Source organism: Notechis scutatus, chromosome 10 (genome assembly GCF_049901735.1).
Source record: "Notechis scutatus isolate UNSWTSFEM ecotype Mainland chromosome 10, rNotScu1.2, whole genome shotgun sequence".
Classification (NCBI taxonomy): Eukaryota; Metazoa; Chordata; class Lepidosauria; order Squamata; family Elapidae; genus Notechis; species Notechis scutatus.
The window spans coordinates 9544742-9557297 of record NC_142018.1 but is presented as its reverse complement, the minus strand read 5'-3'; the positions used below and the strand labels follow the sequence as shown (position 1 = coordinate 9557297).

At 43.5% G+C, this 12556-nt stretch overlaps 1 protein-coding gene across 2 annotated transcripts in view; it reads left to right on the top strand.

Annotated features, from left to right (window-relative positions):
• BRWD3 (bromodomain and WD repeat domain containing 3) overlaps positions 1-9977 on the top strand; it is a 65642-nt gene extending 55665 nt beyond the window's left edge. Inside the window, exons 35-40 of one of the 2 annotated variants that reach the window (XM_087972079.1) lie at positions 946-1086; positions 2065-2217; positions 3876-4051; positions 5333-5430; positions 7006-7161; positions 8726-9977. In XM_087972079.1, coding sequence (XP_087828205.1) covers positions 946-1086; positions 2065-2217; positions 3876-4051; positions 5333-5430; positions 7006-7161; positions 8726-9477 — 1476 coding nt within the window. In that variant the 3' untranslated portion in view covers positions 9478-9977. Of the gene's footprint in view, positions 1-945; positions 1087-2064; positions 2218-3875; positions 4052-5332; positions 5431-6999; positions 7162-8725 lie in introns of both variants that reach the window. The other variant, XM_026674657.2, reaches the window with a different exon arrangement.
• The last annotated feature ends 2579 nt before the right edge of the window (positions 9978-12556 follow it).

Here is a 12556-nt window from a genome sequence, read left to right as displayed (position 1 = left end):
TAGGTCATAAATGAGAGGATTGGTTGTAAAGTTACTTTTTCATCACGGTCATAACTGTGAATGGCTGCTAAACAAGACCGAATTTTCATATCCGTGTGTGTGTGTGTATTCATATGTATACAAATGTATTTGTAAAATATACATTTTAACCATATTTTAATCTTATTCTTACTTAGAAATGGATACCCTGTAATGGGTCTTGTATACCTATTTTCCCCATATGTTATGTAGAATAGAATAGAGCTGGAAGGGACCTTGGAGGTCTTCTAGTCCACCCCCCTGCTCAAGCAGGAGAACCTATACCATTTCAGACAAGTGGCTGTTCAATCTCTTCTTAAAAACCTCCAGTGATGGAGCGCCCACAATTTCTGGTGGCCAGCTGTTCCACTGGTTAATTGTCCTCACTGTTAAGAAGTTTCTCCTTCATCCCAGGTTGCTTCTCTCCTTGATTAGTTTCCATCCATTGTTTCTTGTCCTGCCCTCTGGTGCTTTGGAGAATAATTTGACCCCCTCTTCTTTGTGGCAGCCCCTCAAATACTGGAATACTGCTATCATGTCACCCCCTAATTCTTCTTTTGTTTTCTATTATAGTTTTATAATTCTATACTCTCTCATATAGTATTGTTAAACCCCGGTCTTTGGCCGTAATAGAAGTTTCATGATTTCAACTAATATACATAGAATTTTGTAGAGGTAACTTACGAGGAATAGAAATCAACTTGAGAAGTTCTAACTAGTTGGGGTGGGGTGGGGGGTTTCCTGTAAAAAAACTCCATAAAAAGTTAGCTATCTTACGCGCATATCTCTTTCTTTAAAAAAAAAATAAGAGCACTTTTGTGGTACTGCTATTCTGGATACTTGGTGCCTGTGTTAAATGAGATGAAAACAAACATTTTAGAGATTATTCAATTTATATGTTCTTTTTTTTTTTTTTTTAATCTTAAGGTCAAACGGCAAATGAAACGGCAACCCTCTAAAGGATGCGTCGATGCCTGGAAAAACCACTGCAAGCAATTATTAAGTCTGATCTATGAGCGTGAAGACTCAGAGCCATTCCGACAACCTGTTGATCTCTTTTCTTACCCTGTAAGTCTTGCTTTTTTTTTCTGAGTTTGGGAGGCTGAGTCATACAACTGCTGTTGTGGTTTGGCGGCAGCAGGTGTGGACGGCTGAGGTCTCTGAGAGCGAGGACTCGGATGAGGGGCCTGCATGTGATGCAGGGATGGTGCTGCTTTCGGAGTACTATCGTTATCGGAGAATGGAGTGCTGCCTTCAGAGGTTGTAGAGTCTAGCAGCAGTGAGGACCCAGGGGAGCCTGTGCTCAGTGTGCGTACGTGCAGGGCTGCTCGAAGGAAAGAGCAGCTGAAGCAGCACGGGGCAACTCGGGAGTAAGGCTGCAAGGTGATGGCTCCTCCCATAAGGGATAAAAGCCAGCCTTCGGGGTTGGCTTCTTTGCAGGAAGCAAAGAAGTTCTTTCAACTCCCAAGTTCTCGTGGAAGTCCTGTCTGTTCTGGTTTGTGTTTGGAGATTTTTGGTTTGGAATATTTCTCTGCAGTTAATCTTGTATTCCTGGCAGCCTTTCGTCACCTTGAAAGGGCTTGCTCTTATCTGGGACAATTAGTTTTAATGACTCTTTGCTGTGAATGAACAGCATTCACAAGAGACGCATTAAAAAGATTTGCTTTTATATATACTTTGTGTTTATTTGATTTGAACGAGGCTTGGGTCAGAACACTGCCTGAAGCAGGTGCAATCTTGTCCCTGAGGCTCTTTCCACCCAGAGTTTGGCCTATCCATCCACTAACCCAGGGCGGGCAAAGCACCTGGCACATTTTTGGGCTTGAAGTACAATTTGGAGTAAGAATGTTCCACGAGACTTAGGGGAAGTAAGTTTTAATAGCCTTCCTTCCTTCCTTTAACATCCTTTCAGGGATGAAAAATGTGAGGCAGGGCCTCTCCTTCGTTAGACCGGGTGAATAAATAGATGTTGGGTTAATAAGCATGTCCTTCAGATCGCTTTGTTAGATTTTGAAGGTTTCATAGGTGGAAAAACATTCTTCTTAGGATTATCGAGATATTGTGGACACTCCCATGGATTTCAGCACTGTGAAAGAAACTTTGGAAGCAGGGAATTATATGAACCCTCTCGAATTCTACAAAGACGTCCGCTTGATATTCTACAACTCCAAGGCGTACACTCCAAATAAGAAATCAAGGGTAAGATGTAACCAATAGCTTATTCTATTTATCTCCTGCCTAAGATGCACATTTAACAAAACACCCAGAATCCTGCAGATTCTAAATAGTGTCATGGTTTAAAATTCAGAGCTTACCCGAAAACAGTTGCCGGTTTCCTTCATTTCAGGTAGAGCCTTTTTTTAACCAATCCTCTTAAATCTGTTCTTTATATCAGGGGTCTCCAACCTTGGCAACTTTAAGACTTGTGGACTGCAACTCCCAGAATTCCTCAGCCAGCAATACCCCTGCTTTACATCATCACCTTAGCTTCTGATGGGGTGCCCTCTTGGCAAAAACATGTTTGCCAATAACTATTATACAATAGCAATAGCACTTAGACTTAGATACAGCTTACAACCAGTTACAGCATCCTGCAATCAGGTGATTATAATTTCCAACCTTCCCAGCCAGTTTCTGACAAAATGAAGCTGAACAACCATGATAAAATAAAGCTTTCTGGAGGCTTTCAAGAAGAGGCTGGACTGCCATCTGTCAGAAATCGTGTAGGGTCTCCTGCTTGGGTGGGGAGGGGGGCAAGGTTGGACTAGAAGACCTACAAGGTCCCTTCCAACTCTGTTGATCTGCTTTACGACAGAAATGTTGGTCCTAATTGTTTGTAAATCGAGGATTTTCTGTAATAAGTCTAAAAAATGCATTGCCAATATCAGTTTACTTTACCTTTACCTTTATCTTTTACTTTACTTTTACTTTACTTTTACTTTACTTTTACTTTACTTTTACTTTACTTTTACTTTACTTTTACTTTACTTTACTTTTACTTTACTTTTACTTTACTTTTACTTTACTTTTACTTTACTTTTACTTTTTTGTCATTGCACCTCGTACAACAAAATCAAACACCATCTTCAGTGCACATCATGACCATGAAAATAAACACAAACACACATCCTTCACACTCCCCACATTGAACCGAAAACCCCCAACACCACACCAACACTGCACTATACAGTAGAATTCTAAAGAGCTACTTTCCTGGGATAGAAGCTGTTTTTCAGCCTATTTGTCCTTGTTTTTATTATTATCCTGTACCATCTGCCAGATGGTAATAGTTCAAAAAAAGGCTGTCCAGGATGAGATGGATCTTTGAGAATGTTTTGAACTTTCTTAAGGCAGCAGGAGCTATAAAGCTCTTCCAAAGAGGGGAGAGGGCAACCCATGATCTTTTGGACAATGACATTAACCCTCTGGAGTGCTTTCCTATCTGCCACTGTGCAATTGGCAAACCATACACAGGTACAGTGAGTTAAAATGCTCTCTATGGTGCAGCAGTAGAAGGTCACCAGCAGTTTTTCATTCAGTCGTAATTTTCTGAGAAGTCTCAGGTTGTATAATCTCTGCTGGGCCCTTTTGACCAGGGCTGCAATGTGAGCACCCCAGGTCAGGTGTTCTAGCTAAAGGATTCTTTTCTTGTTGGGTTGCATATTTTTAAGTTTTTTCACCCCATTGAAAACACCTCTGTTCCTCTAATGTTTTGACTGAATCCATGCAATTCTTTGGATATACTTGAGGAATTAGCTTCTACTGGAACATGGGTAACAAGCAAACCAATGTAAGGTTGGCAAACGTTTTGGTCGACATCACTCTTGAATGCAAATGTTCCTTCCTTCCTTCCACAGATCTATAGCATGACACTCCGACTCTCTGCCTTATTCGAAAACCACATCAAGACCATCATTTCCGAGTACAAGTCAGCTGTTCAGTGTCAGAAGAGGCGAAGGCCGCGATTACGGTACCGAAAACGGCTCCGAAGTAGCAGCAGCGGTTCTTCTTCCTCTAGCAGCAGAACACCAAGGTAGCAAGACGGGTTTGTTGCATGTGAAATTCTGCTTATATTATTACTATCGTTCTCATCTTCCCTACTGTCCCTTCTTATGGGTATCATCTTATGATTACTATTACTCTGTCATTTTGCATGTACACTGAGAGCAGCTACACCAGGAAAAAAATTCCTTGAGTGTCTAATCACACTTTACCAAATAAAGTGTTCCGTTCTATTTTGTTCTATCCTGTCCTGTTGTCTCCTGCCTAGCCTATTCTATTATTCTATTCTGTTATTCCTATTCTACTCTCCTCTATCCTCTCCTGTCCTGTCCTGTCCTCTCCTACCCTGTTTCTCCAACAATACGGCCTCCCCCAATAGGAAGTCCCAGCATGTTTTATAGGCATGAAATGAAATTAAGCCCCTCCCCCCAAATTAAGGCCTATATTAAAACATGCAAAATGGGGGGGGAATGGTGGGGGGGCTTGCCGTTAGGAAGTACTTTTGTTGCACACCCAGATATGGTGCTGCCTGCGTTGAACCCAATATGAAGTGCCCCACCAATGCCGAGGCCAACATCCAAGCCATCGCTGCCCGCCCGCCTGAAGATGCAAGGGGTGGGAATTAAGTCACCCCCAAAAAGATGGCCTAGCCATTTTTTCGGGGCTCAAAAAAAAATAAGACCCGGCCTTATTATATGAGAAACACGGTATTATTCTTATTCTATTCTTGTTCTATTATTCTTATTCTTTATTCTCTATTCTCCTCTATTCTATTCTTCATTTCATCATTCTATTCTTTCATTTCTCTATTCTATTCTTTCTTCATTTCATTATTCTACTCTTTCTTCATTTCATTATTCTACTCTTTCTTCATTTCATTATTCTATTCTCTTCTTTCGTCATTTCATTATTCTATTCTCTTCTTTCTTCATTTCATTATTCTACTCTTTCTTCATTTCATTATTTTATTCTATGTTAGGTGTCCCCCTTTTTTCTTAATTGTGGCCATCAATCCACCGTACTGGTCATTCTGCACCCGCAAGAAAATCAATGGGAAGATTTGGAAAGGAGAAAGCAGTTTTGTAAGACCCCCACAATGCATTATGCAATGAAGGATGTAGCAGAGAATAAGATCTGCAGATCAGACGTAGGCCAGACTTTGACAGGTGGAAAAAAAAAGGAAAAGAAGGGCCTAAACAGTGTTTAACTGAAAGAAAAAACCTGCAGATAGCTCCCCGTGATTAACCCAGTATCTAGGTATTGGGAAAAAAATATCTTGCTCAATTTCTTTTCCTTCTTTCCATGCCTTCAGCCCAAAAGGAAAACAAAAACAACTGAAGATGCAGCCTAAAACAAACTTGAATACCTCACTGCCTTTAACTAGGACTAATTCTTCAGTTTCATCTCATGGTAAGTAGGATTAGTTGGTTCATATATTCATTCAGTGAATCAGTCAATCCATTTGTAGAGCCACCCATCTTTGGCAAGGGACTCTGGAAGGCAAACCATTTTACTATAAATTAAAAACGTGTTTCAAGTGGCTGTGCCATAAACTTTTACTCCAGCAAGCTGGATTCAATTCAGCTCAGTAAATATCTTATTTTCAAGGATGCTCTGTGTTACCCTAGAAATTGATATAGGAGTGTATTTGGGATCAATAGGCTTCAGTGTGGCCATAAATTACCTCCCCCAGGGACCATTCATTTAAATAGGCTTTTTTTTTTTTGCCTCTTTACTCAGCATATGGGATGTGGGGGCTCAGTGGCTTAGACACTGAGCTTGTCAATCAGAAAGGTCGGCAGTTGGCGGTTCGAATCCCTAACACCACATAATGGAGTGAGCTCCTGTTACTTGTCCCAGCTTCTGCCAACCTAACGGTTCGAAAGCACGGTAAAAATGCAAGTAGAAAAATAGGGACCCTTTTGGTGGGAAGGGAACAGCGTTCCATGCGCCTTTGGCATTTAGTCATGCCAGCCACATGACCACGGAGACGTCTTCGGACAGCGCTGGCTCTTCAGTTTTGTAACAGAGATGAGCACCACCCCCTAGAGTCGGAAACGATCAGCACGTAGGGGAATCTTTACCTTTACTCAGCAAAAAGCATGAATCATAAAATTGCTTGTAAAACTGACCCACCCAACATGTCATGTGTCTGAGGGGAGACAACGCAACCTTTTATAATGACCAGGGATGTTTTAAGGGCCGTAAAGCTCTCTTTCCGTGGCCATTGTAAGAATGAACGGTTGTAAAACAACCGGTCAATAATCGAGGACTACCTGTAATTAGAAGAAAGTGACCAAATCAATAAACTGTTGCAGGCCAATGTTAAGCATCAGAGAGTTCACTGCCTTGAACAATATAGAGTGTCCCCTGCTAATGGCTTTTGCTTTGAAAAAAAAAACCTTTCTATCTAGGATTTAGACTGAAGCTTTGTTTTTATTTGATATTTTTCCCCAAGCGGGGAAATAGCCATAGACTTATACAGCGCTCCACAGTGCTGTTGCAAAATTTTCTAAGCGGTTTACAGAGTCGGCCTCTCGCCTCCACCAATCTGGGTTCTCATTTTACGGACCTGAGAAGGATGGAAGGCTGAGTCGACCTTGAGCCGGTCAGGATCGAACTGCTGGTGGTGGGCAGAGTCAGCCTACAATATTGCATTCTAACCACCGGGAGGGAGGGAGGGAGGGAGGGAGGGAAGGAAGGAAGGAAGGAAGGAAGGAAGGAAGGAAGGAAGGAAGGAAGGAAAATAACAATAGGACTCAAACTTATATACTGCTTTACAGTGCTTTACAGCACTCTCTAAGCCATTTACAGAGTCAGCCTCTTGCCCCCAACAATCTGGGTCCTCATTTTACCCACCTTGGAAGGATGGAAAGTTGAGTCAACCTTTAGCTGGGTCAGGATCGAACTGCTGGCAGCCAGCAGCAGAAGTCACCTGCAGTACTGCATTCTAACCACTGTGCCACCACGGCTCTTCAGTTTCAGATACAGAGGAAGCCCCTGGTTCAGCTACTGCCGAAGACATGGAAAGGCAACCCTCCTCCTCCTCTGGCTCCAACAGCAGCCAGAATCGTAGCGGAAACGATGTTGAAGCAGGAAAAAATAAGCCGGTTAGAAATAAATCCACACCAGTGAAACAAGGTAGGAAAACTGCAGAAATCAAAGCTTGTCTCTTCCTCCCCCCTCCACCCCACGACCCATTATAAATGGATTTTCCTTTTGTTGATGAACCTTTCCACATAAACTCTTATGAATCGGTGCCTCTCAGCCTTAGCAACCTTAAGATGTGTGGACTTCAACTCCCAGAATTCCCTAAGCAACAGGCTTTAAGTTCTGCGTACTGCTGGCTGGGGAATTCTGGGAATTGAAGCTCACACATCTTGTAAGCTGCTACGGTTGAGAAACACTGCCCTAAATTAGAAGTAATTCAGGGTTTTTTCTCTCTCTCTCTCTCTCCCCCCCCCTCTCTTTCTCTCTCTTTCTCCTTTGTTTCTGTCTGCTATAATAATGTGGTAGCCTATGGGGGACTCTGGAAGGGATTAGCAGGGACTTCCCCCTGAAGCAGCCTCAAGAATATGAATCTAGAAATGGCATGCTATGTTGATGCTAAGCCCGTGAGATGGTTGGAAACACATAGATGTATATCATTTTGCATCCCTACAAAAATGCAGCATCCCGCTATTGCAGAGATATTCTGGGCTGGTTTTTCTCTACCCCAATATACATTGTGGGTGGATTTATTCCAGGGGTGTCAAACTCAAGGCCTGAGGGACAGATCCGGCCCGCGGGGTGCTTAGATCTAGCCTGCGGGGCCGCCCTAGAAAGAAGCAAAAGACCAGCTCACAGTGCCTCTGCCAGCGAAAACAGAGCTCGGGAGGGCTGCATGTGGCCGTTCCCAGGCTCGGTTTTGGCCACAACAGCCTCCTGCCTCCCTCTGCCAGGGAACACGCAGCTCAGGGGGGCCGTGTACAGCCTCCCCTGAGCTTCATTTTTCCTGGCAGAGGGAGGCAGGAGGCCGCCGCGGCTGAAGATGGAGCTCGGGAACCCATTTTCTCTGGCAGAGCACCCAGGCAACCACAGATGGCCCCGAAATAAGTGATGTGTCGGGGCTCCAAGAAATCCACCCCCACTCAAATCATAAGTCTCTAGCCACATCTCTCAGAGTCAAAAAATTGATTTATTAGGAGTGACCATGTTGGCGTTAGCTGGGTGCAGCCGACACTAAAATACATCATTCATTTCCCCCTTGACCCTGGTCTTCCCCCCACCCCCTGGATGTATATTCTCCAATGGGACACATCCATAGCCAAGAGTCATCAATCATGCTCTCCAGTAATATTCTTGCACGCTGACAGCTTTGGGCTGCCAAGGCGATTATCTGAGGCATTTAAGGAATGCACTGCTTTCCCCCACTCCATTTCTGCTGGCAACTAAAAAGACCAAAGGAGTATTTTTTTAGTTGACATGATGTCAAGTTGGCCACACCCACCCCAGCCCCTGAGGTCAAAACACAACCCTGATGCAGCCCTCAATGAAATCGAGTTTGATACCCCTGATCTATTCAGACACCATGTGACCGTCTGCTTAGCAAACTTAGTGAGTAAAATAGTTCGCATAGTTTTGGGGGGTTTCTCACCAATGTGCTACTTATTGGTGATAACTCGGCATTCGCATTCACCTGTGCTTCAATTTGGATCTCTTCTAGATCAGCCTTCTGAGAAGCTTCTGACCAACGGGGACGGGAAAGACTCTCGAACGGGAGTCAAGAGAAAGATTTCCAGTGCCTCTGAAGAGGAGGACGAGGGCAGCCAAGAGAAGAGAGAACCAAAAGAGAAGGCCGGTTTATCCTCCGAAAGCGGCGACTCTCATTCGGGCTCCAGTTCCGAAAGCAGAGGCGGCTCCGATTCGGATTCGGAATCCAGCTCTAGGACAGATCAAGACTACATCGACGGAGACCACGACTACAGCAAATCCCTACAAGCGAAACCGAAAAGGAAAATCCGCAGGAACCTCTCCAGCAGGCGGAGAAAAAATTGGCAGGGTAGAGGGACCGGAAGGCGAGGGCGCTGGGGCCGATGGGGGAGGTGGAACCGAGGGGGCCGAGGCAGCCGGGGAGGAAGAGGATGCAGCCAGGGACGAAGAGGAGGCAGAGGAGGCAGAAGAGGCCGAGGGAGAGGAGCCTCCCGGGCCAAGCGCCCCCGCATGGCCGAGGACGAGTTCGAGAACCTTTTTGGCGGACGCTTCAACGAGAACGCCTTTGGCGGACGGTTCAGCCGGCCCCCTCGGATTAAAACCCGGAACGAAGGCCGGCGAACCGTGTTGTACAACGACGATTCAGACAATGACACTTTCATGCACACCGAGGATCCCCTGAACCTTGGCACTTCCAGGTCGGGCAGGGTACGGAAAATGACCGAGAAAGCCAGGGTTAGCCATCTCATGGGATGGAATTATTGACCCGACATGGTGGCGGTGGGTGTGGGCAGGGGAGAAGAGACCTGAACGACGACGTTAGGACTTCCGAGGCTTTTTTAAAACTGCAGGGATTTCACGCCAGAAAATCTGCTTAAGCAAATTGTGTGTGGTGGGGGGGAAGGAATCTGTGGATTCCCACCCCTCCTTCACCTCCCCCTGGTGCTTTTTCATATGGTTTTCACGTGTTTGGAGACTTCCGCTTGCTGGCCAACGTGGGCTACGAAGGTCCTCTTTGCACATCCTCTCACCTGCAGAAATGCTTTTGTTTTTTTTAAGTCACACTAAACCTTGAGTTGGTCACAGGACTGATGGGAGATAAATTTATGCTTACGAAGTCTCTCCTTGTTGCTTCCTTCTTCCTTTCCTCCCCCTGCCCCCTTTTTTTCTCTCTCGTGTGTGTGTGTGTGTGTGTGTCTGTGTGTTTCTGTGTGTGCATTATAGAAGCAGCACCTTCTTAACCAAGATTTAAAAAAAAAAAAACATTGTCTGCCATGAACTTCCTTACTTCTCATAACAACTTTTGCACAAAACACAGATCCTAAAAAAAAAAGGCAGCTATAAAATGTTTACAGTTTTCTCTGTTATGCGCAGGATCCGGATTGCTTTTGATCTCTTCCCCCCTCCCGCTCCCCCCCCCAGGCCAAATGTTCATGCATTTGTGATAGATACTGAAATATGCCCCCCCACCACCCGGAATGGATGTCCTTGATGTGATTTGTTTCCCCCTCACCCCACCTCACTTGGTTTTTAATGCTTAATTTATGTTTTAAAAGGGAGAGGATGGGTGGGGCGGGGTGCCTTGTAAATAATGTAGCAAATCGAAGATGTGAGATGTTGAACCACCTACATTAACGTTATTACGAACAACATACTTGAGAACTAGGATTATCTAAGATACACCAGGTGCCAAACGCAAAAATACCCTTGCATCTGTTTTTTCCCCCCCTTCTTTCCTGCTCTCCTTGTATTTTTATAACGTCCCTTGAGATGGTCTCAAGGTGTTAACATCAATATGGCATGGTTTCTCCATCCAGGTGTCTCCTTTAGTAGCTTAGCCATCTCCAGATTTCTGAGCTTAGTTTTTGTGTCCTTCTTCAATAATGACGTTGTAATAGACGATGTGGCAGGAAACAAAATCACTCGAGAAACTGCAGAATAATTTCATTGGTCTCCAGTTTGACAATCAGTCATCAGATGCTTCTCACAGATTCGGATGGTGGAGATGGACCGTCCTGTGTGTGCATGTGTCTCCTCGGTGTAGCCATTGCATTATTGTCATATTTTTATTAGTTTCTTAAAACATTAACAATTCCATTTATAGACATTGAGGTATCCTTGCTGGCTCCCTTAATATGTACGTGCTGTCATATCTTTCTTTTCCTTCCTTCCTTCCTTCCTTCCTTCCTTCCTTCCTTCCTTCCTTCCTTCCTTCCTTCCTTCCTTCCTCCCCTCCCTCCCTCCCTCCCTCCCTCCCTCCCTCTTTCTTTCTTTCTTTCTTTCTTTCTTTCTTTCTTTCTTTCTTTCTTTCTTTCTTTCTTTCTTTCTTTCTTTCTTTCTTTCTTTCTTTCTTTCGCTTTTCTTTTAGTCTTTGAAGTCATGAAAGACAATGATGCTTCCAGAAAAAGAATTTAGGCATCCTTACCTAGAGATATATAACACAGACCTCTAGTTTCTCTTATTTGCTTCAGTGAAGGTGCTGATTGAATCGCTTTTCCTTCCGTTGGGCATACTGTCATTCCCCCCCCATCAACAAATAATGGAATGTCTAATATGAATTTTGGCTCTGGGGGTATTTTTGGAGTGAAAATAATTACATGCTATTTCATTCTAAACAAAAAGAGTCTTGCATTTGCATTTAAAAGTATATTCAATTTATGTCACCCAGTGAGAGAGAGAGAGAGAAGTTTCATTTCACTTACCTCTATAGCGTGTTAAATGTTCCTAAAATATATTTGTGTTTTTTTTTCTGAGATGGACAAGGTGCACATATCGAATTCCCAATAGCAATCCTTCTATAGGAGGAGAGAGAGGTATTTTCTTCTAGTTTTGTGATCAGGTGTTTTCTTGGTGGTAGGGGAGAGGTTGGCCTAGCACCAACCATTAGTGTTGGTTGATCTTCGCTAAATAACAGTAGGATCTATAATAATGTAATAAAAAGTCTGTACACAGATGCAGCGTAGATCTTCCATAATGCAATATAGACTTCAATACTTGGGTTTGGGGTGATTCGAAATCAGTTTGGAGAAAGTGCATTGGAACTTGTGTGAGCGTAGTATCGTTCCTTACTCTTCCTAAAATGACCCTGAAGGAAGAGGCTTGGATTTTTAGAGATGCTTTAATAAACGGACTCCTTAAAGTACCTTGGAAGCTTCACAAATGTCCGTGGCTGCTTTAGGTATTAGTAGACAGGTTTCGTGTTCCTGTAAGGGCCGAAGCGTTTATTTAAAACCACACTGAAGCACGGACAGACCTCACACCTACACAAATCCATGCTGCGTTTTAGACAACAGGGAAGGCACTTGCCAAATTGTATTACAATTTTAAAAAGTGACCGGTAAACAAAATATAGAGAACCATCTTAGAGCCCATTTTAATTGAACAGCTGCTGCAGTTCCATCAGTTTGGAAGTATTTGATCTTCTGCTAATGTGTATCTGCTCCATTTATTCAAATTGAGGGATATTCTTTATCCCAAGGACACCCTTCTACATGAGAATAACTCAGAATTTGTTTTCTTACGTAGAGGGCAAGTGTGTATATTTCAAAGGAATCTCTAATCTTTTTTTCTTGAGGACATTATGACTATATCAAGCAGACATAATCCCGTAGTCTTATCATTACCACAGGGCAATTTACTCCAAATAACTAAAGCTGTATCTAACAGTAGATAATTTATGTTCGTCGTTCAAATTCTTAACGAATCGTACTGGCATTGAATAGGCTGCATTTTTCTGTGATAGGAGAAACTGGTTTAATTCCTCCATAAAACATAGGTATAGATTTAGGCAAGATTTTGTTTAGATCAGGAGTCCCCAAACTTGGCAACGTTAAGACTTGTGGAC